This window comes from Trichoderma aggressivum (genome assembly GCF_033847375.1).
Source record: "Trichoderma aggressivum f. europaeum strain CBS 100526 chromosome Unknown scaffold_027, whole genome shotgun sequence".
NCBI lineage: Eukaryota > Fungi > Ascomycota > Sordariomycetes > Hypocreales > Hypocreaceae > Trichoderma > Trichoderma aggressivum.
In genome coordinates this window covers 477,127-498,020 of record NW_026946393.1, presented here as the reverse complement: position 1 = coordinate 498,020, position 20,894 = coordinate 477,127, and the positions used below count along the sequence as shown (strand labels likewise).

The 20,894-nt window shown below is 50.3% G+C and overlaps 6 protein-coding genes across 6 annotated transcripts; 3 read left to right on the top strand and 3 right to left on the bottom strand.

The window, feature by feature from the left end:
* Nucleotides 1–401: 401 nt before the first annotated feature.
* Triagg1_6785 (uncharacterized protein) lies at nt 402–3,314 on the top strand (the record flags this gene model as incomplete). Its single annotated transcript, XM_062901447.1, has 8 exons — nt 402–1,155; nt 1,220–1,559; nt 1,619–1,837; nt 1,892–2,087; nt 2,177–2,382; nt 2,467–2,493; nt 2,556–2,770; nt 2,827–3,314. The coding sequence occupies 8 exons, from the start codon at nt 402–404 to the stop codon at nt 3,312–3,314; spliced, it is 2,445 nt and encodes an 814-aa protein (XP_062754401.1).
* A 438-nt stretch (nt 3,315–3,752) lies between these two features.
* On the bottom strand, nt 3,753–6,365 carry Triagg1_6784 (transcriptional regulator family: Fungal Specific TF; the record flags this gene model as incomplete). The annotated part of the gene is made up of 5 exons (XM_062901446.1): nt 3,753–4,545; nt 4,609–5,272; nt 5,353–5,704; nt 5,772–5,980; nt 6,056–6,365. 5 exons carry the CDS (start codon nt 6,363–6,365, stop codon nt 3,753–3,755), a joined length of 2,328 nt encoding a protein of 775 aa, XP_062754400.1.
* Nucleotides 6,366–11,181: 4,816 nt separating this feature from the next.
* Nucleotides 11,182–12,592, bottom strand: Triagg1_6783 (uncharacterized protein; the record flags this gene model as incomplete). The annotated part of the gene is made up of 2 exons (XM_062901445.1): nt 11,182–12,392; nt 12,529–12,592. The coding sequence occupies 2 exons, from the start codon at nt 12,590–12,592 to the stop codon at nt 11,182–11,184; spliced, it is 1,275 nt and encodes a 424-aa protein (XP_062754399.1).
* A 709-nt stretch (nt 12,593–13,301) lies between these two features.
* Nucleotides 13,302–14,258, top strand: Triagg1_6782 (uncharacterized protein; the record flags this gene model as incomplete). The annotated part of the gene is made up of 1 exon (XM_062901444.1): nt 13,302–14,258. One exon carries the CDS (start codon nt 13,302–13,304, stop codon nt 14,256–14,258), a length of 957 nt encoding a protein of 318 aa, XP_062754398.1.
* A 125-nt stretch (nt 14,259–14,383) lies between these two features.
* Nucleotides 14,384–16,232, bottom strand: Triagg1_6781 (uncharacterized protein; the record flags this gene model as incomplete). The annotated part of the gene is made up of 3 exons (XM_062901443.1): nt 14,384–15,444; nt 15,510–15,665; nt 15,722–16,232. The coding sequence occupies 3 exons, from the start codon at nt 16,230–16,232 to the stop codon at nt 14,384–14,386; spliced, it is 1,728 nt and encodes a 575-aa protein (XP_062754397.1).
* Nucleotides 16,233–18,868: 2,636 nt separating this feature from the next.
* Nucleotides 18,869–19,690, top strand: Triagg1_6780 (uncharacterized protein; the record flags this gene model as incomplete). Its single annotated transcript, XM_062901442.1, has 1 exon — nt 18,869–19,690. The coding sequence occupies one exon, from the start codon at nt 18,869–18,871 to the stop codon at nt 19,688–19,690; it is 822 nt and encodes a 273-aa protein (XP_062754396.1).
* Between the last annotated feature and the right edge of the window lie 1,204 nt (nt 19,691–20,894).

The window sequence follows — 20,894 nt, the reverse complement described above, 5'->3', positions numbered from 1 at the left end:
CAATCATCTCAATTCGTTCAATCGAGAGCTCATCTGCTGGAAACAACACGAAAGAATTATTCATTCAGTAATCACCACAACGAGCTCCCCGATAGACCCGAAACCCGTCGGGCACGGCTTCAGGCGCTTGTTCTATTGTCGCGTGGCCACTTATCGGAGGGAGCTTAGACCTGATAACATTTCAGAACCAACACGACAGACAATATTCATTCCACCTCCTTCAACTTCAAAATGGATGCTCCGAATTGACAGCAGAGAAGAGAGAAACAACTTTATGCTATACAAGTTTCTTTTATCACCGGCTTGCTCTCCTCAGCTGACCTAATCCCCGAATGGTCTCCCCCTCTCAGAATCTCACTGACATACATATACTTCAACCAGCGCCTTGAATAGAGGCGATCATGGACAACATGGCTGAGGCGAGTGGACGCGAGAGCGAATCCGGGCCTCATCCTCGGCATTCTCTTTCAAGCCCAACCACTGGACTCATGGAGAACCTACGGGAAAACATCTCCAAATGGCCCGATTCAGGCGTCCGGAATGACGCCGACGACGATGATCAAGGTTCCGAGTATGAGCTCCTCATGGACCCAAACTTGCCAGAGGGTCACGAATCCCGTGGCCATGCACACCCTGAAGACGGCTTATCCGATGATGAGTCCAAGAAAGCTGCAGACGAGGACGAGGAGGAGAATTCCCCATATCCCGAGGTTCGCGCCGCTGTCCACAATTTCGACGAAGATGTGCCATGCAATACAGTCCGCGCGTGGACAATTGGATTGTTACTTGTTGTTCTCGGGGCATCAATGAACACAATCTTTTCTCTGCGCCGGCCGGCCATTTACATCGGGGCTCTAGTCGCTCAGATCATTGCTTGGCCCATTGGTCATGGATGGGCAAGATTTGTGCCAGAACGAGAGTTCAACATATTTGGCCTCAAGTGGCAGCTGAACCCGGGCCCCTTTAACATGAAGGAGCATACAGTCATTGGAGTAATGGCGTCTGTGTCTTTCTCCGTCGCCTATTCAACAGATATCATCCTGGCGCAGCTGGTGTTCTACAAGCAGAATTTCGGATTGCTCTTCCAGATCTTGCTCACCGTTTCCACGCAGTCGTTGGGATACGGAATTGCTGGCGTTATGCGCAAATACCTAGGTTTGATACCTACACTTTCTTCGATGCGAATCCGCTTACATGGCAGCTAACCATTTGAACGTAGTGTATCCCGCATCGATGATATGGCCTGGAAATCTAGCTTCCGCGGCCATGATGAATGCCATGTATGACTCGAGTGATGACATTGACCCAACGGTCCTCGGCGGCAGGCTACCGAGGTATACATGGTTTGGCATCATTACCGCAGCATCCTTTGTATACTACTTCATCCCCGGCTTTTTGGCCCAGTTCTTGAGCGTCTTCGCGTTTGCAACTTGGATGGCGCCGCAAAACCCAGTCATCAATCAGCTGTTTGGTGGAAACACCGGCTTGTCCATTATACCCATTACCTTTGACTGGAGCCAGGTGACGGGCTACATCGGATCTCCTCTTGTTACGCCTTGGTGAGTGACACCAGCCCACCCTACCTGCTGCATTGCTCTTGATAGTAACGGCAACATAGGCACGCGATTGCCAATACCTTGATCAGCGTGGCCATATTCTATTCAGGTTTGACGATTCTACTCCACTACTCTGGGACATGGTATGCCCAGTTCCTACCCATCAACGACGCCAGCATCTACGACAATACGGGAGCAAAGTACAACATTAGTCGCGTCGTGAATCCAGACATGACCCTAAATGAAGAAGCCTACCATAAATATTCACCCTTATTCATCAGGTCAGTTCCAGTCTGCTCCAGAGTGGTTTCACCCCATGGCTCATGGCTCAATAGCACCACATTTGCCATCTCATATGGCCTGTCTTTCGCCGCCATCTCCTCACTCGTCGTATATACGTATCTGCACCACGGCAAGTACATTTGGAGGCAGTACATGAACAGCACCACGGAAAAGCCGGACATCCACATGAAACTGATGAGAAAGTACAAAGAGGCCCCGACTTGGTGGTACCTCTCTCTCTTCTGCATAGTCAGTTTGCTCCCACCCTCTCCCAATTTCCCAGCAGCACAGGCAACCATCATCTTCGGCACCCGCTGACATCATCGTACGTGATGTAGATGCTGGCATTGGGCTTCTATACAGTGCTCGCGTACCCAACCAATTTAAGTTGGTGGGCCTTTTTACTGGCCGTCACCATTTCGTTCGGCTTCGCTTTGCCAATCGGTATCATCCAGGCCGTGACGAACAATCAGATTGGCTTGAACGTGCTCACGGAGTTTGTCTACGGCTACATCCAGCCGGGACGGCCTCTAGCGCTCATGCTGTATGTTTTTATCCCGCGTTTTATGCAATCCTGACAAATGTGAAATGATTCTTGTTCATTAACCATGGCTATGTACATGATTAGTTTCAAAACGTTTGGATACATCACAATGTAAGTGCATGACATACAATAATACCCTTTGTAGGCAATCTTCTTACCGCCCACCGAAACAGGTCCCAAGCACTCAATTTCGTGTCGGATCTTAAATTCGGCCATTACATGAAAATCCCCCCCAGGACCATGTTCATGGCCCAGGTCGTCGCCACAACGTTTTCGTGCGTTATCCAAGTCTTGGTTCTTAACTTGGCACTCAACAGCATCGAAAATGTATGCGACGACCAGCAACCCGACAACTTCACATGCCCAGGCGGAAGAGTATTTTACTCTGGTAAGAAGGCCTCCCCTTTCATCTCCATTGATTTTACATGTTGATATTTTTTCTAGCCTCTGTCATCTGGGGCCTCATTGGCCCAGGCCGAATGTTCTCCCCGGGCCAAATCTACTCGGGCCTCTTCATCTTCTTCATCGTCGGCGCAATCACCCCAATCATCATCTACTTCATTGTCAAGAGAAACCCGAAATCCCCCGTGAGATATCTCATCGCGCCGCTCCTCTTCGGGGGTGCCGGCGCCATCCCGCCCGCCACCGCTCTCAATTACTTCTCCTGGGGCTTCGTGGGCTTCGTCTTCCAATTCTGGATCAAGAAGCGCTACTTCCGGTGGTGGACGCGCTTGAACTTTTTGACGTCGTCTGCTTTGGACTTGGGCCTGGCGCTGGCCACGCTCTTTATATTTTTCGCGTTTACTCTGAATGGGATTGATCCTCCGAAGTGGTGGGGGAACACTGTGGTTGATTCAACGATGGATTCCAAGGGTACGGCTGTGAGGGCCCATGTTGCACCGGGAGAGCATTTTGGCCCCAATTCATGGTGAAGACGGACCGGATAGTTGTCACAAGGAGAGCTGTTTATCTATAGAACATGTAGGTCTGGGCAGTTTTCACGAGGATCCCGGGACCAAGGAGACCATTGCGGGGTGAATGCTATATAGATTCGAATTTTTCTGAATATAGTCATAAAAGATATAAACAAAGGGAAGTTAATAAACATGAAACGAATGTGAAAAACAAAAAATAAAAATAAAAATAAAAAATATAAAAAATTTATAAAAAAAAAAACTTCCCCTTACTGTTCTTTCATATACCTTCAGACAGAATAATACCTTCGCCGTCTTGATAAATATCGAGATGAAATAAAGGGTTTCAAACTATTTTTTTTTCTCTTTCCCGACCCATCAATCCTCCTCTTCAAAAATAATATAGTCTTCGACCCCTTCTTCGAACTTACCCCGTTTCCAATCCTCCAAGCCAGCTCACTTCTCATCGACGTACAGATAATGTCCGCCAAAGTGAGCTCTCTCCGCCTCCCGACTCGCGCCAGGGGCGGAATAACCCCTAAAGCCGCCTCCGTGGGCCTGGAAAGCAGATTGCTCTCCGTGAGACATCATCGCCGAGTTATAGTCGTGCGTGTAAACTTTGGGTTCCTCCGAATCCATGGGCGACTGGAAATCAGCGGGGCTGATTTGATCGAATTCTTCAAACTCTTGTTCGATTCCCATGCCGTCTGGCTTGACGAGCATGAGATCTGCTCGTCGATAAAGTGAGCGAGGGGCGTTTGAGCGCCTCGGCACCGTGGGGCTGGTGGCAGAAGGCATGCCACGCTCTCCTCTCATCACCAGGGGGCCCATGCTCTGGATATGAATGCTCGATTGCCGAGCATCGGTCTCGATGTGATGATAGTATTCCATCGCATCGGACGAAGATCCTCCACCAATAGGGGTAGAGGGCTGGTGGTGATGGTGGTGGTTGCGTCGGGCACTAAGGCTCTGTCTTCTGGTGTGCAAAACCTCCTCAGGGTCACCGATGTGGCACTCTGGCAGGGCGGGCTCAGATTGCTCGTTTGGCACCGAGGATTTCAAATGCTTCTCCACGTCTGCCAAGAATGCCTTGAGAATGTAGAGCATCCTTTGAGCTTGAACGTCTACAACGGCGCAGTATTCCATAATATTGATTGCGCTCCTCATAGAGTCGGCGTATTGCTCGTTTTCATATAGTCCAGCAAACTCGTTACTCAAGATGATCAGGGCTGCCGCAAAAAGGAAATATCTGCAACCGTGATGATTAGCAAATATCGTTTTGGGAGACTCCGACTAATGCCACTTCACTTACAAGATAAAAGGGTTGCGTTGCGGCAAATACTTTGCTTCAAACGCCGCCTGAATGAGCGTCACCGAGTGAGTCGACGCCGCCACGCAAGCCTGAGAAAACTTCTCCGATCTCGTAAATGTTCGATGGAAAGGTTCCACATCATTCGAGATCGTTGGCCGCGTCTTCACCAAAAGATCAATAAAAAACGGCCTGCTTAGGAGAAGGATTGAGTGGTAATGAAGGAGCTGCACATGCAAAATGGGGATCCCCGTTTCCGACGGCGCCTTGCCGTGGAGGAGATCGTGCGCTGCCAAGGACGGATCACCGTTAAAAGCCCACAACTGGCAGTCGTCGACAATCTCCTGAGCCAACTTGGTTGAAATCTTTCGTTCCGAGTAAACCTTCTTGAGCATTGTGCCGATAGACTTGGAAATCCGCACAGACGCGTCAAGGTTAACGCTCCTGATGACTTCTCCCTGTTGGGCTGCTGCTGGCGAATGTAACGCATCACTCGAGCAGTCTTCCTCGCATATTGCAGCAGGGCGCCCGAGAGCCGTAGCAAGAAATCTGTCTAGAACAAATAAACTTCTCCAGAGGTTGCGCCTTGCGGTTTCATCGTCAAACTTCATCATTGTGTCCCGGATGCGATGCAAACCGAGAGAATACGCAGAGCGCACAGCCATTCCTAAGACTCGGGTTAGGGCAAAGATATAAAAAGGGAAAGGAATGGAAAACAGGATGAGGTTGGAGGAGGAATTGACTAACCGCAATATGCGTATGCCGCGTTGCGCTTCGATACAATCAACATGTAAAACGCCATCAGTGTCCAGGCCTGAATCGTCCATAAATCTGCATGTTCAGCCACATTCAGAGGATCACTAAGACACTTGGCAGCCCGAAACAGGGCTTCAGCCCGTCCTTCGGGCCCTTCTGGGAAACTCTTCATCATCAGCTCCTCAGGGCTGTTGGGGGCTGGTGTTGCAAGGATAAAACCAATTGCCAACGTCAGATAAACCAAACAAAGTGTCGAAGAATTGACCTCCATTGGGGTCGAATAACATGCATCTAGATACTGATAAAAAGTTGCTCGATCAAACAGTTCTATGAGAGCATTGGTCTGTAGCGAGGATTAGATTAGCAATTGGCCGTAATGTGATGGTATGTTGTGTTGTGTCAGCACATACATTAACAAAATAAGATTGAGCCAAGAAATTCGATACATCTCTATTGGGCAGCATATACTGTATCATGGAACTCGAAGAGGTTGCTGTAGCGGGCTCCAAGATGTGGTGTCGGCTGGGATCGTCTGTAAACGCAGACGACCCAGTCGTGTTAAAAACAATCATACGGATTAACTGCAGATACGAAAGGGTGGACGAGTCTCCGATATAGACTGCAATTGATTGACATCAGCCAAACGGCCCGGAAATTGTGACCAAGGAAAATCAAAATCATCTTGTCTACTTACGGAGCCGTTTCATGGGGTCCTGCAGCATTCTGATTTGACCAATAACTTCGGCTTCTTCGTCCGATTCCGACGCGGTGCTCTGGCGGACGCTTTCGTCCCCCTCGCTGACGGAAGAAACCTCATAGACATGGCGAGAGTATTTTTCCTTGCCCTGGCTTCTCCTTTTCGCCTGTCGCGCCGCCTTGGCTTGCTTGGAAGCTCTCTTCGGGGACGTCTCGAGCGTGGCCTCGCGGGCAGGAGTTGCGCCGACGGCATCGACAGAGTCAGAGGCGTTGCTTTGCTGTGTCGGAGAGGTCGTATGGACGGCCATGAGTTTGGCAGGGCCTCGACCGTCCGTGTAGTCGCATATCAAGTTTCTCTTGATACACGTGTTGCACGGGTGAAGGCCATTGCACTTGGAAGCAAAAAGTCAGCTCATGCAGCGTACATAACCGAGATGGTGAGAGTAGCATGCGAGACTCTTAGCGAAGGCGTTTTCCATGCAGCTTGCTTTTTGTATGATACACCTCAGACGGCTTGGTCGTCCAAAGGGGCAATGCGTCCGCTTGCCAACACACTTATGCCGGTCAAGCCATGTTAAAGCCGGGCGCTGGTTGAATGTAGAAGATCTGTCACATTGCACAGACATATACGAACTGTACATATGCTGTGCAATCAAAAAATACCACCGCTCACTCGCATATGTTTTCGCCTCGCTCGGAATAGTTCGCTGCAGCTGAAGTAAGAAAATACCACTTTTTTCCCGCACGAACTGCCCATATTCCGTACACCGAACGCATGTTGGGGGTGACATGCATATCGCGACATTCGATAGTCAGAAATTGGAGCGTGGGAATGTGTAATAGCGCAAATAAAGCCGCGAGGTCAAGGCTCCCCTTTCCTTGTTTTTTTCTCGTCTTTCTTTCTTTTTGGGGGGGACGCGCACGTGTGTGTGAGTGTGCGAGAGAGAGGGAGAGAGAGGGAGAGGTAGAGAGGAGAGGTAGAGAGAGAGTAGAGAGGAGAGGTTGTGTGTGAGTGTGAGTGTGAGTGTGTGTGTGTGTGCTTTGTCTTGGAGTGTACACAAAAAGAAAAAAAAAGTAACGAGCCCCCAAATCTCTAGGGCCAACTGAATGAAATATGACTGATGACTCGTAGGCTCACCTTCTGCTTCCGGCGCTTGCAAGAATCACAGGCACGCGCAGTCCTTTGCCGCTTGTCGTCAGGAACTCTGGGTCGGGTCATGAGGGGCGAGAGGAGTGCTGTGCATCCGACAGATGCCCTTCTCTTTTTGCGAAGCCGGGTATCGTTCTTTTCTTGTAATAGTTACCAAAGGCGGAGGCACCAGCTACCGTAGAGCAATTCACAAAGCCTCCACGACAGCTCGTCTACCGTCATCGTGTGCACTTATAAGGCTTTGGTTTCTGCTACCCCCGCGTCTCGTGAGCTCTTTTGCGAAAAGAGTCGGCGAGAAGTAAGAAGTGCCCACGTGGCGGTAAGGCACAAACTTCCCCCAATGCTATGATGGGAGGTTATCGCCCCGTCACTCCCTATGCTCAAGGGTCTTCCCGGCGTAGATGTTAGCCCGCTAGTCAAGGGCTCTTGGGAAGCGATGGCTGTAAGATTGGATCGGGAGTATGCAGATTGGAATGACAACTGAGCAAGACGGACGAGGCAAGTCCCTATTCCACGGGTGATGATGTTAACACGACACCCCCTGGGTGCTGCAGAGACAGCCCGACGACGGCTTCGATTGAGTGGATAGCTGGGATGTAATGTCAGACTGAAAGTGCCAAACCTTTGGAAAGAATGGTGACACCTGGGGAAATATCAACCTAGTAACAGGGAACCGGTGTGCGATTTGCCTGACGTGTGGGTGGGACAGGAGCAAATACACACCCCCGAGCTGTTCGGACTCGAGCATATGCCGTTTGGTGGTCTGTGGCAAGTCCTCATTGGATTAATGACTCCGAGTGATTGGTAAAGATGTACTAGGGCGTAGCACCCGCCTGATCGTTCCAACACTGTTTGCTTGTTGTCCCAAAGGCCCTTCTTGGCGTCGGGCTTTGAAATTTCATGCCTGCTGCCCATCGGTGACGTAGCCGAGATCTCTCTCATCTTGGAGTCTAACGGCATGGAATATCTAACACGAATGAAGACTGATCAAGGCTTCTGCAAAAGCCGTCAACATGGAGACAGTGGCGTCAAGGATGGTCTCAGCTCCGTAGCCTCTGGTATTCTCCTTGTCTGAGCCTCGCCGCAAATAGCACTGAGCCGGTTGGGAAAGGCAGCTCCCATCTCCGTCCGAGTTAGGAGCTTGAGGCCCAGTTGGGCTTGCACCGATCGCGCTGTAGGTGGAGACTTGGCTCCTTCACCATCTCAGACCGCTCTGCAGCTGTATGTATAGCATCAGTTTGATGTATCTCCATTCAGCATGGGCCTATGAGACAGTGCGACTCTAGTACCGCGCATGTCATTTAAGCATCCTGGCCAAAGCAACCTTTCGGGGAAGCTTTATTGGCAGCTGAAACATTCGAGGATGATAAGGAGATTTGAGCTGCTGCCGTCGGGATAGCTGTTAGTGTTGGTCATATCCCGTAATACATACATATAGAGACAGACCTGGGATTGGCCGGTACCATCCGTCGAGCCAAGATTATGGAGAAGCTCATGTACAAAGCACGCTTATCGAAAGGCTTCGGACGTATCCCTCATCGTTTAAACGAGAGACGAATTACTGGGTCGTTCTTTATGTGATGTAGCGTAGGTTTTTTACATTCCCCCGCAGGAAAGCGTCATCAAGGATGTCAAAAGAAGGGAAAGCCAGTGGTTTGGCACTAGCTGATGATCATTAAGAGCAGCAGCAAACGCCAACAGGTTGAGACGTTCAATTTGGATGGGGGCCAATGATCACGAAATCCCGTACGCCCCCCATGGAGGAGATAGGGAGAGAAATAGAGAGAGTGAGAGAGAAAGAGAGAGCTGAGGGGGCGCATCGCAACACTGTCTCTCCTCGTCATGAACACGGGACGGCACATGCAATCTTGTATGCAATCCACTCGGAAAATAACATCACCATCACAGTATCTATCCAGAAAGAATACTGGGAGGCCTCGTGTAAGCGCAATTGTGGACGGGCCATCAACAAGTGGAGCGCTTGCTGTCAGTCTAACGAGGCCAAACGATTAAACGTGCATAGTTGGGCATCGTAGCCTTGTGTAATTTTTTCCACCGTGGATGTGCGTGTTGGAACTGACGTGTGTGCCGTTGGTTCGAAAAAGGGTGAGGAGAAATGAATTTTCTTGCCTCTTAAGTGGATGAAACTCAGGATACACAACATATCCTTGATCCTCTCATACTAATTGTTTTGTAGTCACAAGTGAAATTACCGGGATATTCGAGTAAGACAAGATCCGCCCACGATTCGAGGAGTGCCAGAGCGTCAGAATGACGAAAAGAGTCCATGGTCGACAGACAGGCAAGCATCGGGGAAGCGCTGGGTACTGCGTTCGGTACTCGCCCCCAATTTCAAACCGGCGGTCATGCTGTAGTGCCGATGTTCCCAGGCCAGCTTGGTGTCTGTCTGAAAATAGCGAAGCGGCTTATCCCGTTAGTTACATTCAACGACGTCTGAGCTTCGCGTGCGCCCAAGTCGATATACCCGAGCCCTGGAGACGGTTCGTGCCACTTGGCGAGCATAATGTGACGACGAGCCAGCTCATGCTTCATTCACAGCGGTCTGGCTTCTTAACGCCGTGGTTGATTGCGCAGGGGCTTCACCAGGATAGTCACATGCTTCTCGACGAGCCTGCGTAGACACGTCTGAATGCAAATGGCGCCCCCTCGCATGCGTTTAGATAGCAGTAGTTTGCGAATCGATGGTCGCCATGCCGTTGAGCGTCCAAGATCGATGTCCGCGCAAGTCTAGACCGAAGACTAGCGCCCGCATAAACTTGAGAGCCTGATGGCTGCGAGCATCCCTTGCGCCACGTACTTCGTACCTGATGCATATCATCCATGCTACATTCACCGAGCGTACCCCGCTGGCCTCACATACCCAATGACGGAACAGTAAGCTACAGCCGGTGTAGAAAGCTCGGGGCCTGGCTGCCGCGCCATGGGATGATTGGAAATGGACGGCCAGGCCTTGACGCGTGCGATTCGATGTTTCCAGGATGCGGCATCGCCGCGAGTGTCCACGTGCCTGATCACCCTTGCATTACTAGAACATTTGGCCAAAGAGTACGAGTAGCGTGAGGGTGGTAGAGCTTCCAAGGGGGAAGTCCAACGTCGAATCTTGCCGTGCTGCAACCATTCCGTCGTTAGTGGTGAGGCGCTAGGCCATGAAGAGCAATCCTACCTAGAGCACAGCTGGGTTAGAAGGAGAAACGTCGAAATCTTTCGGGCTGAAGATCACAGACTATCGCTCTGCTGTGAAACAACGGCAAGGATCATGGGACAAGGCAACTTGTTCTCATAACAAGGCGGACACTGGTGTCTCAGACACGGGGATATTGGCAAGAGAGAAAAAAAGGAGAGAATTGGGGGCAGAAAAGCTGTATGCATGGGACAAGTCATCCCTGTCTGTTCTGCAATGGCTCTGGCGTGTGGCTTTCTCTCCCGAAACCAAGCCAGTCGGACAAACATCGCTCACACGTAGCACACAATAGTAGGAGGCATAGTAGCAGTAGCAACAGTAATGGCAGCAATGGCAGCAGTACTCGCATGTATCCCTTGCTTACCGAACATTGGCAAAGGTCCCCAACTCGTCCCAGTCAGTGTTGGCTGTCGCCGCCGAGCTGCAGCCACCTTTCCCTTTGATTACGCCCGGCGTACCGTGTCTCGACACCGACCTGTCCTATGTCCAAGTGTCAGATGAGTCGCTGACAATGACATTGTGCCCTCCCTGCCGAACACTGACAGAAAATAAACTTGACCTCTCCACCAAAGACCAATCCGAGAATGGGTTAGAGTCCACCCCCTAAACCTTGAGCCGCTCGCTTCCTGTTCCTGCTCTCCCTCAGGTCAATCCCATTTCATGAAACAAGTAGAACGTGACAATGAAGATGGTGTTTAAGTATAATTGAAAAGTCTAGTTTTTGGGGGGCATGATTATAATTACAATTCAGCTGACAAGAAGGGGTTCAAATTCATATCAATGTCTCGGGCACTTCCTCCAGGGCGAGCTTGCATCGCTCTAAGAACAGCTCGGCCCTGGCCTTTTCTTCCTTGGGAACCAGCAGGCTAAAGGTGTGGATTCCATCGGCAGCAAGTCTAGCATCGAGCCTAGGGGTAGCCCGTTGGGCTGACGATGAGCTGGACTTTTTAGCAGGGCCGGCCAAGATGTCAATAATGTCGGATCTAGGGGAAGCCGTTCTCCGGGAGGCAGTAAATGAGTAATCGGGGATGGTGGGAACGTAGGCTCCCTGAGAGAACTTGGTAGCTTTGGCCTTGCCTAGGCCAAGAACCTCGTCGAACAACTCATTGGCAGTTGGCGCATGAGGTACGGCAGGCAGACGGCTGTTTGCAAATGCGGTGGCCTTGGAGATGAATGTGGCCGTTGAGACGGAGACGTCGGCGGAATCATGGAGACGTCTTTGCAGCTGCACAACGTTTTCCAATGAGATGGGGAGTTGGACAAGGACCTTTTCCTCCTTGGGAGCAGCTTTCGGAGCTTTGGCCTCGGACGCCTTAGGGGTAGGGGTAGCCTTCTTCTTAGCTACCTTGATATTGCTCAAATCCAGATGAGCCAGCTTGCTAAAATGCGAAGACACCTTGGCGGGGCGATCAGCGTTGATAGCGCCGATGAAGGCCAATATGTCGCCCTTTAGTAGTCGTCCGCTGGGTCCCGTGCCCCTGATCTTGCTCAGATCCTCTTTGCTGATGCCATGCTCATGTACAAGAAGGCCGACTGAGGGGAGCAGCGGGTAGTTGTGCTCGTAGGTTCCGCTAGCAGCGGATTCTGGTCTCGCAGAGGGCTTCGCAGCAGACTTTGGCTCTTCCCGTGACGCCGGATCTGCGGGTTGTGAAGCGCTCTGGGCTGACTGCTGGGGCTGCTCATCCGCCGGCAGCTCGAGAGCGCTGATATCGTCTCCGGCATCGGCCAAGACGGCGATTCGAGTGCCCACCTGGACGCTCTTGCTGCCATCCTGAGAGACAATCTTCATCATGATGCCGTCGTCCTGGGCCTCGACATCCATGGTAGCCTTGTCGGTTTCGATCTCGAGCAAGACGTCGCCGGCGCTGAAGGAATCGCCCTCTTTAACCTTCCAGCTGGCAATGTTTCCTTCCGTCATTGTGGGGGAGAGGGCCGGCATGGTGAAGTTCTGGGCAGCGAGGCATCGCGACGAAGTGGTGAAGCCTGTAGAAGCGGCCATGCCAAGTTAGCCACCGACTCTCCAAGGTTCTCTGCATCTCGCCGTCCATGCTGTCCTCTGCATTTTATACTCCGGTGCGAGGGTTTGCGCGCAACGGCGCACGGGACACGGGAGACGTACCGCGGGCGGCCCGGCCGCTTGCAAGGCGGGAGTAAATGCGGCACGCCGCCGCAAGTGAAGCCATTGGAGCCCAATTGAGCAGACGCAAAGGGCGAGTTTTTGGTGGTGATGCTCAAGCGAAGAGGCGCAAATGCTCGCAGATGAGAGCTTTCTTTGCTGTTGGGAATCGGCCCTGTTGAAAGGCGCGCACAGACCACGGGTCTTTTTTTGGTGGGGTGCAACTCTCTTCCAGGTTGTAAGGCGCCGGGAAGTTTCTGGTTCTGGTACTAACGGAACGCCGCACGGAAGAATCCGTGGAAGCTTATTTTTAAAAAGTGAAGAAGAGAATTCATACAAAAATGACAATCATGTAGTTTTACAATGATAAATTTATTCTTCAGAATATAGCTTAGTAGCTATATTACATTATCTGTGACTCGTTTGGTGCTCTGCGTCGAAGGGTTTAACGTCCCATTCATCAAGCACCAACGAGGTACTACAACAGCTTTCCTGTAGCGCAAGTGGAGAATGCGCTGTTTTCAAGGGACGTGGACGCGCACATTAAACATGCTTCCAGCTTAGGTACAGGCTTAACAAATGTTATCTTAGCGCAAGAGGATCTGCTGATTATCAACATTTTCTACATGTAAGTGCTTTGCGATGGCTTCACCACATCGGCCACTGCAAGTGATGGCAGCCGCTTTATGACACAAGAAGCCAATTGAGCCACCCGGAGCCAATTCTATCACAGTTCATTCATCAACACATCTCCAACTTACCGCTGCCGTCCAACCATGGCGAGCTTCGCGAGGGGCCTTCGCCTCTTCCCGTGCCCTCGAGGGCCCGTAACCCCGCGAACGATTCTCCCAGACCTCACGTCCACTCAATCCCGATTCTTCACAGCGTCATTGCGACTGCGCGCCTCTGCGACACCGAAACCCCAACCTAAGCTTCCTAAAGACGTCAGATCGAAATCACCGACAAGCCAAGCGAATTCCCCTGCGTCGCCGTCAGCCTCCATAGCCCCCAGCCGATATGCCTTTGTGAAGAGCTTGGCGTCCAAGCAGACGCCAACCCTGCTATACGAAGCACCCTCACATTTCTGGTTCTATTTTGGATGCTGGTCGAGCGGCCTGTCTATAATCACCTGGACGGTGCTGACCGGCCCAACGGCTATCCAGCAGCCAGAAGGCATCCCGCAATGGGTTGGCTTTACCTTTGGAGCGTCATATGCCCTGCTTGGAGCCATGGGCTTCTATCTCATCTCAAAGACCCCCAACATTGTCAGCAGCATCCGTGTGTTGCCACCCCTTCAAGCGGCGGGCCAAGCGGCCACACGACCAGGAATCGCCGCCGGCGTGCCCCAACTCGAAGTGACAGTCAAGCGAATGGTCCCCTTGCTTCAGCCAAAGGTCATCAGGACAGAGCTCGATAATGTTGCACTCAAGACCCGCTTCTCGCTTCCGAGCGAATACGTACCGGAGCTGAGAAGACTTGAGCTGCAGCTCGAAGAAGAGGCACGGAAGAAGGCCTTGTTCAAATTCGACATGGAGCATCTCTTCACCATGCCTTTCCGAAGGATTGGCCGTGCTTTTGTGAACATGTTTCAGGGCGTGAGGGCGGCATGGACAGATGTGGGATACGGCATTATCAAGGTGGACGGAAAGCAGTACAAAGTAGACGTCACAAAGGGGTACGCCCGCGACGGATTCCGAACGCTGGAGCAAATTATCAATGTAGGATTCAAATAATCAGGGCTGAGAATGCCTCGGCAGTTAAATGTACAATACTAAAAGGCTTAATCTAGACCAACTAATGTGTTTCGGAATAGCAAAGTGTCTGCAGAAATCACAGCAATGACTCCATCCCAGTATCTTTAGGTTCCGAGCTCGTTCAATACGTCCTCTGAATTAAGAAAAGAACATCGCTCCCTGATTTTCTGCGAGACCAAAGCCGGATTCGCCCGGTGGCCATCAATGTAAGAGAGGCCCTCATCCAACCCCCCAACGACAAAGACCCGGGTCTGGCCTGGTTTTTCAAAGGCTGGTTGGAAACCCTGAAACGTATCGCGGCTTGGTAGCTCCGGCTCGCCAACGCTGACAAAGGTAGAGAAGGACCTTGAAGCCCTGACTGTAAGCTCAAGGTCAGAAGATGAAGGGTTGAATGGAACACCATCCATCTCATAGTGCGAGAGGTTTCCAAAGACGTATGCAAACTCGGCGGTATGAATAGGGCCCATGCCATGAGGATGGCCAAGATGTTCCAAAACAGGGCCCAAAATAGTCTGGTTCCAGTGGTAGAAGTACACTGTATTTGCGTTCCGCTCGGCAATACCCTCACCAAAATAAAGAGCTGGGCATGTCATGACAATGTCTCGAAATATCCTGGCAGAACGATAAAACTCTGCGGACAACTCTCCGTTGGTGGCGAATTCAGACCCAGGATATAGCGAGAGAAGCTCGTTGAGATGTCCACTGGACAGATTTGGCACATAATTCGCGATGAAACTTCGAGTATCATCGGCAGTCGAGATACTCTCATCAGTAAAGAGTGTGACGTCGTCCTCACACCAACTCAACATCACATTGAGATTCTTGGCAAAATTCCCCTGCCCAAGGAGAGCTGAAGGACACTCCGGGAGAAAATCACCGTCGATAGAAGGCAGCCAAATGTCGCCAACGTTGATATCGGATCGATAAGTCTTCAGAGATGCCTGGAGTAGAGAGTCCATAGTATGGTTACGAAGACAGAGTAAGGTATCGGAAGAATGAAAGTCGGTCTCGTTGCATCCAACATAGTCCACAACGGCTCTCATGGCATTTTCCGTTATATTTGAAACGACCCCAGGCTCCAAGGAACCGCTTGAGGCGATTGCATTGTGGAAGGGCACAGGCTGCTTCCCACCAAATGATAGGATATGCATCCCCACGGCCAGACCTACATCGCCGTAAAAGTGATCAGCAATGACGATACTTGTGCATTCATACAAGTGAATCTCATACCTCCAGAAGATTGGCCAAATACTGTTAGTTTGGAGGGATCGCCACCGAAATGCGCAATGTTATCTTGAACCCACTCCATGGCAAGTCGTTGATCTCTCAGTCCAGCATTGTTCGAGCGCTCCGCCTTCAGAGCATCGGACTGAGCGAACCCAAAGACTATATCCGTGTAAGTCATTACATGCCCAAGGAGCATTGAAGCCATTTCAACTTACACCCAAGGCGATAATTCATGCCAACGTGCATAATTGGAAGCCCATTCTTGACCGATTCAAGAATCAGGCCATCCGGAGTAGTAGTTATCTCGCTGTTCTGACCGGCCCAGAAGCTACCACCATGAATATATATCATGACAGGGAGCAAATCATTTGGCTTTGTTCCTTTTGGTCTGACAATGTTAAGATTCAAGCAGTCTTCCGAAATCCGAGTGACATTTGTCAAAGACAAGGGCGCTACCCAGCCTCCCAAGGCCTGAGGACAAGCCGGCCCGTACGAATCCGCGTAGATGGTACTCCCAGGGACTGGCACATGAAGTCGAGGCGGCTTGAAACGATGCGCGCCGTCCGTGGACATACCATACGCTATGTTCAAGAAGGCTTCCACCCCATTGCGATTGATGCCCCGGTAGGTTACATCACCATCGGGAATGGTTGCGGACGGGGCCAAAACAGCAAGACTGTTGTGGACTAGCAAGCCCCAGATCGCGTGCAAGTAAGCAGACCGCATCCCGTGGCTGTCGAGGCGGACAATGCGATTTGAGAGCCGCGGGATACGAATAGAGACTGGGGAATGACACGATGAGGCTCCCACGAGGCGGTGGGAAACCGAATAAGGAGGTGCTATTTGTATATCTGAAGCAACTATTGGCATCCATGCAGATTTCAAATATCAGTATACTCGTACAGAGCTCAATGTTCCGTGTTTGTGTCCCTATGGGATCAATGCTCCGAGCACAAACAAGAACAAGGGCGGCAAGGATCATCAAGGTAATGAAACACGGTTTCACAGCAATTACCTTTTAGTAGCCCGGATGACACTTGTATACATGGATAGGAAGTCTCCCGAGAGGCGCATCTCGTAATACCCCACGAATGCGCGTAAGTCTATACTAATCCGAGACAGCCTCTGGAGTAGCATCATGTAATACCTCTTCTCTGCCTTGTACAGTATGACAGTGACAGGCAAGCCCTGATGTAACATCAAATGGCGCGGCCCACACATGAAATGCGATCGACCAGGTGCTCTCCGCACCTTTACCTTTTACGACGACAATATGGGATTCAGCAATACGAGTGTATATGCGGGTGCTCAGCTATTGCTTGTACGTGGTGTCTCCCCGCTTGCACGTAGTTTTCGCCAAGTATTGCTAATTAAATGGCAATCAACGGTATAAAGCAATGTCTGGCAGCAAAAGGCGGTGGATTTCTATGCAGAGTTCTATGTTTCACCTGAAACCTGCCTTTTGTCCCGCTCAGCTCTTAGTGATCTACATGCATGCAATATTTGTGAAGTTTCGACCCGGCGTTCAGCTCTTTCAAAGGTTGAAATTTCCACACTCGGTGAGAGCATCAGAAACTACTGTACATGTATCTGGTAGGGCTGCTATCAGATCCGCTCACTTCCCTAGCTTTGCAACATGAATTCCCAGTAGCAGATGACCAGATCGCCCTTGCACCCCTGCGGCTATTTGTTTTCTTGAGCCCACTCATACTACAAATAAGCATTACTACATGCATATCGAGGATGGAGCCGCTGAAATCGTCTGATGAACGGTCTGTGCTGAAGCTAAGCTGGGCATCGACCAGGCTATATGGGATTTGCCAGCTGAGACCTGTTGCCGCGGAAGCTACCCTGGCATTGCTAGATGTAAAGCGGCGTAGATTTGAGCTCTAGATTAATATCATATCGCACTACTACAATTTGTCGTGAGGCTTTTGATCTTAAATCCACAGGGGCTGAAGCCACACGCCAAAGAGGACATACTGGGGACCCAGGACAGCCACAACCCGCAGGTTGAGGGGATACGCCCAAGCTTTCATGGCTACTCGTGTAGTTGACATTAAGAATAGACATCTAATATCTCCAATAAATGGGAGGCTAGGTATACGAATTCAAAGATATATATTTGAACCTGAAGCCTAGTCCAAATCGGCTTGTACCTATATATATGAATATCTCTGTTAGCAGATGCGAAAAGGTAGAATGATTCGTAGACAATTGCTTGGCTCCAAGTACCGTACTTGGGATGTATACCAGCAAAAGAAATATATATTCCACAGACGCAGAATATGCTATTCAGCGAGAATGAATTTGCGAGCCCAGTTCCATTCGACAAACACCGCTTGCCCGTGTCAGCTTGTCGGCCGAGCAAGCACAATCAGAAGCGCCATCCGAAACACGCCATAGTAAAAAGTACTAGCCAAGAAAGAAAGCCCAAGAGAGAGAGTCAGATTATAGAGCCAAACCCCAGATAGACCGCCCTTATTTCCTCTCGATTATTCCTCCAACACCTATTCTGTAAACGCGTCTGCCTTGTATTAGTGGAGATGGTACTGGGGGACCGATGCTTGCCATCTCAACAACTACCGGGTCCGGCTATTCTCTGACACTTGACAAGGATTCAGTTTGGCTTCGTTTCGTCTTACTAGCATGGCTTCATGCAAGGGGCGATTGCTTCGCGTTCAACTGGTGAGTTCGCTGAGTTCTCATCATCATCAATGCTCACCACTTCTTGGTTTCCCGCAGGGCGACTCCCTTGGTGACGTGGCTAACCGTAGGATCCGACCATGAGAGTGTTTCCGTTGGACGCGGTGCGTCACCAGAGTTACAGTCGCTTAATGCGTCCAGGTTGTCCATACATGGCGGCATGCACCTCTGCAGCCCCCTCAAAGACCAGGCCATTTCTGCCTCGTACATGTGCATATGTACATGTAGGTGTATGCACTGCACATGCACTGATACGTGGAGGTGAGCCCGTCCCTTATGAGTGCATGTATGTAATGTATATGTACGTGGGTGGTATGTAGAGCAGCCCAACTGATCTGCACGGCATCGTATCAGCTTTATTGAATCCCATCCAATCTTTCGCCGGGCTTTGCTTTGCTTTGCTTTGCTTTGCTTGAGCCAGCCTTCTCCTGACTCGATTTCCTCCCGTTTGGCGGTCTCTTCCTCACACAGTGCAGCGCGCACAATAGCATTCTGCTAGCCCATATCCGGAGCTTTCAATCCTCAGCTGAACAAACGCCATCAACCTTGGGCAATTTTTTTTCTTTCTAATTTTCTTTTTGTCAATTTTCATCTTATATCTCGTATTGTCATTCTCCGCCATATTCATCATCTTGTCTTGTTATCAGAGAATCGCGATGCCGACTACGGTGGAATGGCTCAAACTACACATCATGCAAATACGACAACTACAACAGAGCGATGGCTACCACGAAGACGAGGACGTTTTCATCTACCTGGGCGACTATCTCGATGGAAACCTGACTGCCAATGAGACAGCAGTCTTAATAGCCGCACCTGTGCTGGACGACAACAACCAACCCACCAAACTGTATCGCCTCATGGGGTTGCTGTGCGAAGCCCTGGTAGAGTTGAGCGATGAGCGCGAGAAGCTGCTAGATCTTCTCGAATCCATTCAGGAACTGCCGCCTGGCGCAATCAACTGGGAAGTTCTCCCGGGACTTCGGAGCATGTGGAGTGACTTGTATCGGTCTCATATGCGTGGCTTGAACGGCTGGGAGATAATAGGAGAGCCAATACCTGAAGACAAGCAAGCCAAAGTACGTCAACATTATACCTCGATTGGTACAGTGGAAGCCAAACTGTACGTTCGAGGTCTTGGTGGCGTAACGGAGAATTGGGGCTACGAGCTCTTGAACCTGGCTTGCTTGAGGCGTCCGGGGCTAGAGGTTGTCGTGGGCGAGATACATGCTTGGCTTACCGTGGCCGGAACAAAGCTGTTGAAGGATTTGAATCCAGATGAGGTGAGAAACTGGTCAAGGCCTGTGCTCGGTGGGCAACCCGGACAGCAGCATGCTGTTCAAGGCACCATGGCACAACACTGGGATACTTGGCGACGCACGCTGTTGCAAGTCAGTGAAGAGCGGGATCTTCTATCAGCTGACGCGAGAAAACTTGCAAGAGAGTGTCATTTTTTGATGCAAGGGCATCATCTATAGATAGACAGGCTTTGAGCAATCGGTATCGGGACTTGGAACGGCATGATTTACAATATCAACAGCAATGTTGGGTTAAGGGTGAAGATTGGGTTTGTTGTTAGCTGCAGCTATATCCATCACTGAGAATGATGTCTACAATATAGATGGACTTGGTCCATGGGATATTTCGCATTCGCGTGATTCATAAACTGCCAAACAATCTTGTGTCGTATATATTTAGAGAATACGACCTGCCATATCGGCCATCTATACATGTACTGACTCTCACATATTCATTCGCCAAAAGAAGAACACTGTGCTCGGCAGGCATGTGCCACGCGATGTGTTACTCTATACAGGTACTCTCACTCTCCACGCGGGAAAACATGCGTGTAGGTATTCAGGAACAGCGCAACTTGTGGATCTTGCCATCGTGGCCTGTATAGTGTTGGTTAGTACACGCTATGCCAAACAAGACTGCGTGTGTGTACCATGCAATAGATCCAGAGTAGTATTCGAAACGGGTCGTTAATACGCTATAATGCAAGGACTCATACGAGTACATCAGTATTCGGAGAGACAATGTCATGTGTCACGGCGTAAGGTTTGGGAACCCGACTCTGCTATCCAACATCCCATGTTAAAAATCTTCAACTATATAGGTGATGGATGAGTAATATCATCAGAAATTACCGATAAAGAAACATTAGTAACTACATACCATGTATAGTAACAGATACTAGAAAATATAGCAATATTAGCAGATGGTGGATTAAAATATTAATAATAGCAGAAAGTAGTGATAGTCGTCTGTAGATGCCAACACATCTCGTAGCGAAACATACTTCTTCACAACACGCAGAGACATCTCTTGACTTGGATATACTCCGTAGCCTTCCACATGCTGTAAATTCACCGCATTCATTCGCCAATCGCCGTATAGCCGGGACCGTATCTGTGGAGTGGATGTCATCTCCAGGGTCCCACCATCTCCAACTCCCCACGTTGGCTGTCAAATCATGAACCATTACAGGACATCCCAAGCCCTTTGTAAGAACATTTTATATCCGCCATCCCCAAACCCTTTTCATCCTAGCAGAAATAGCCACGGCAGATCAGGCACCGAAAGCAAACCCTCACGCCACATTAAACCCCGAGCTACCTTCTGTGCCTGGATGGAACGTTGCTGACAGATTCCGTCTCATTGGACCTACTAACACCTTAG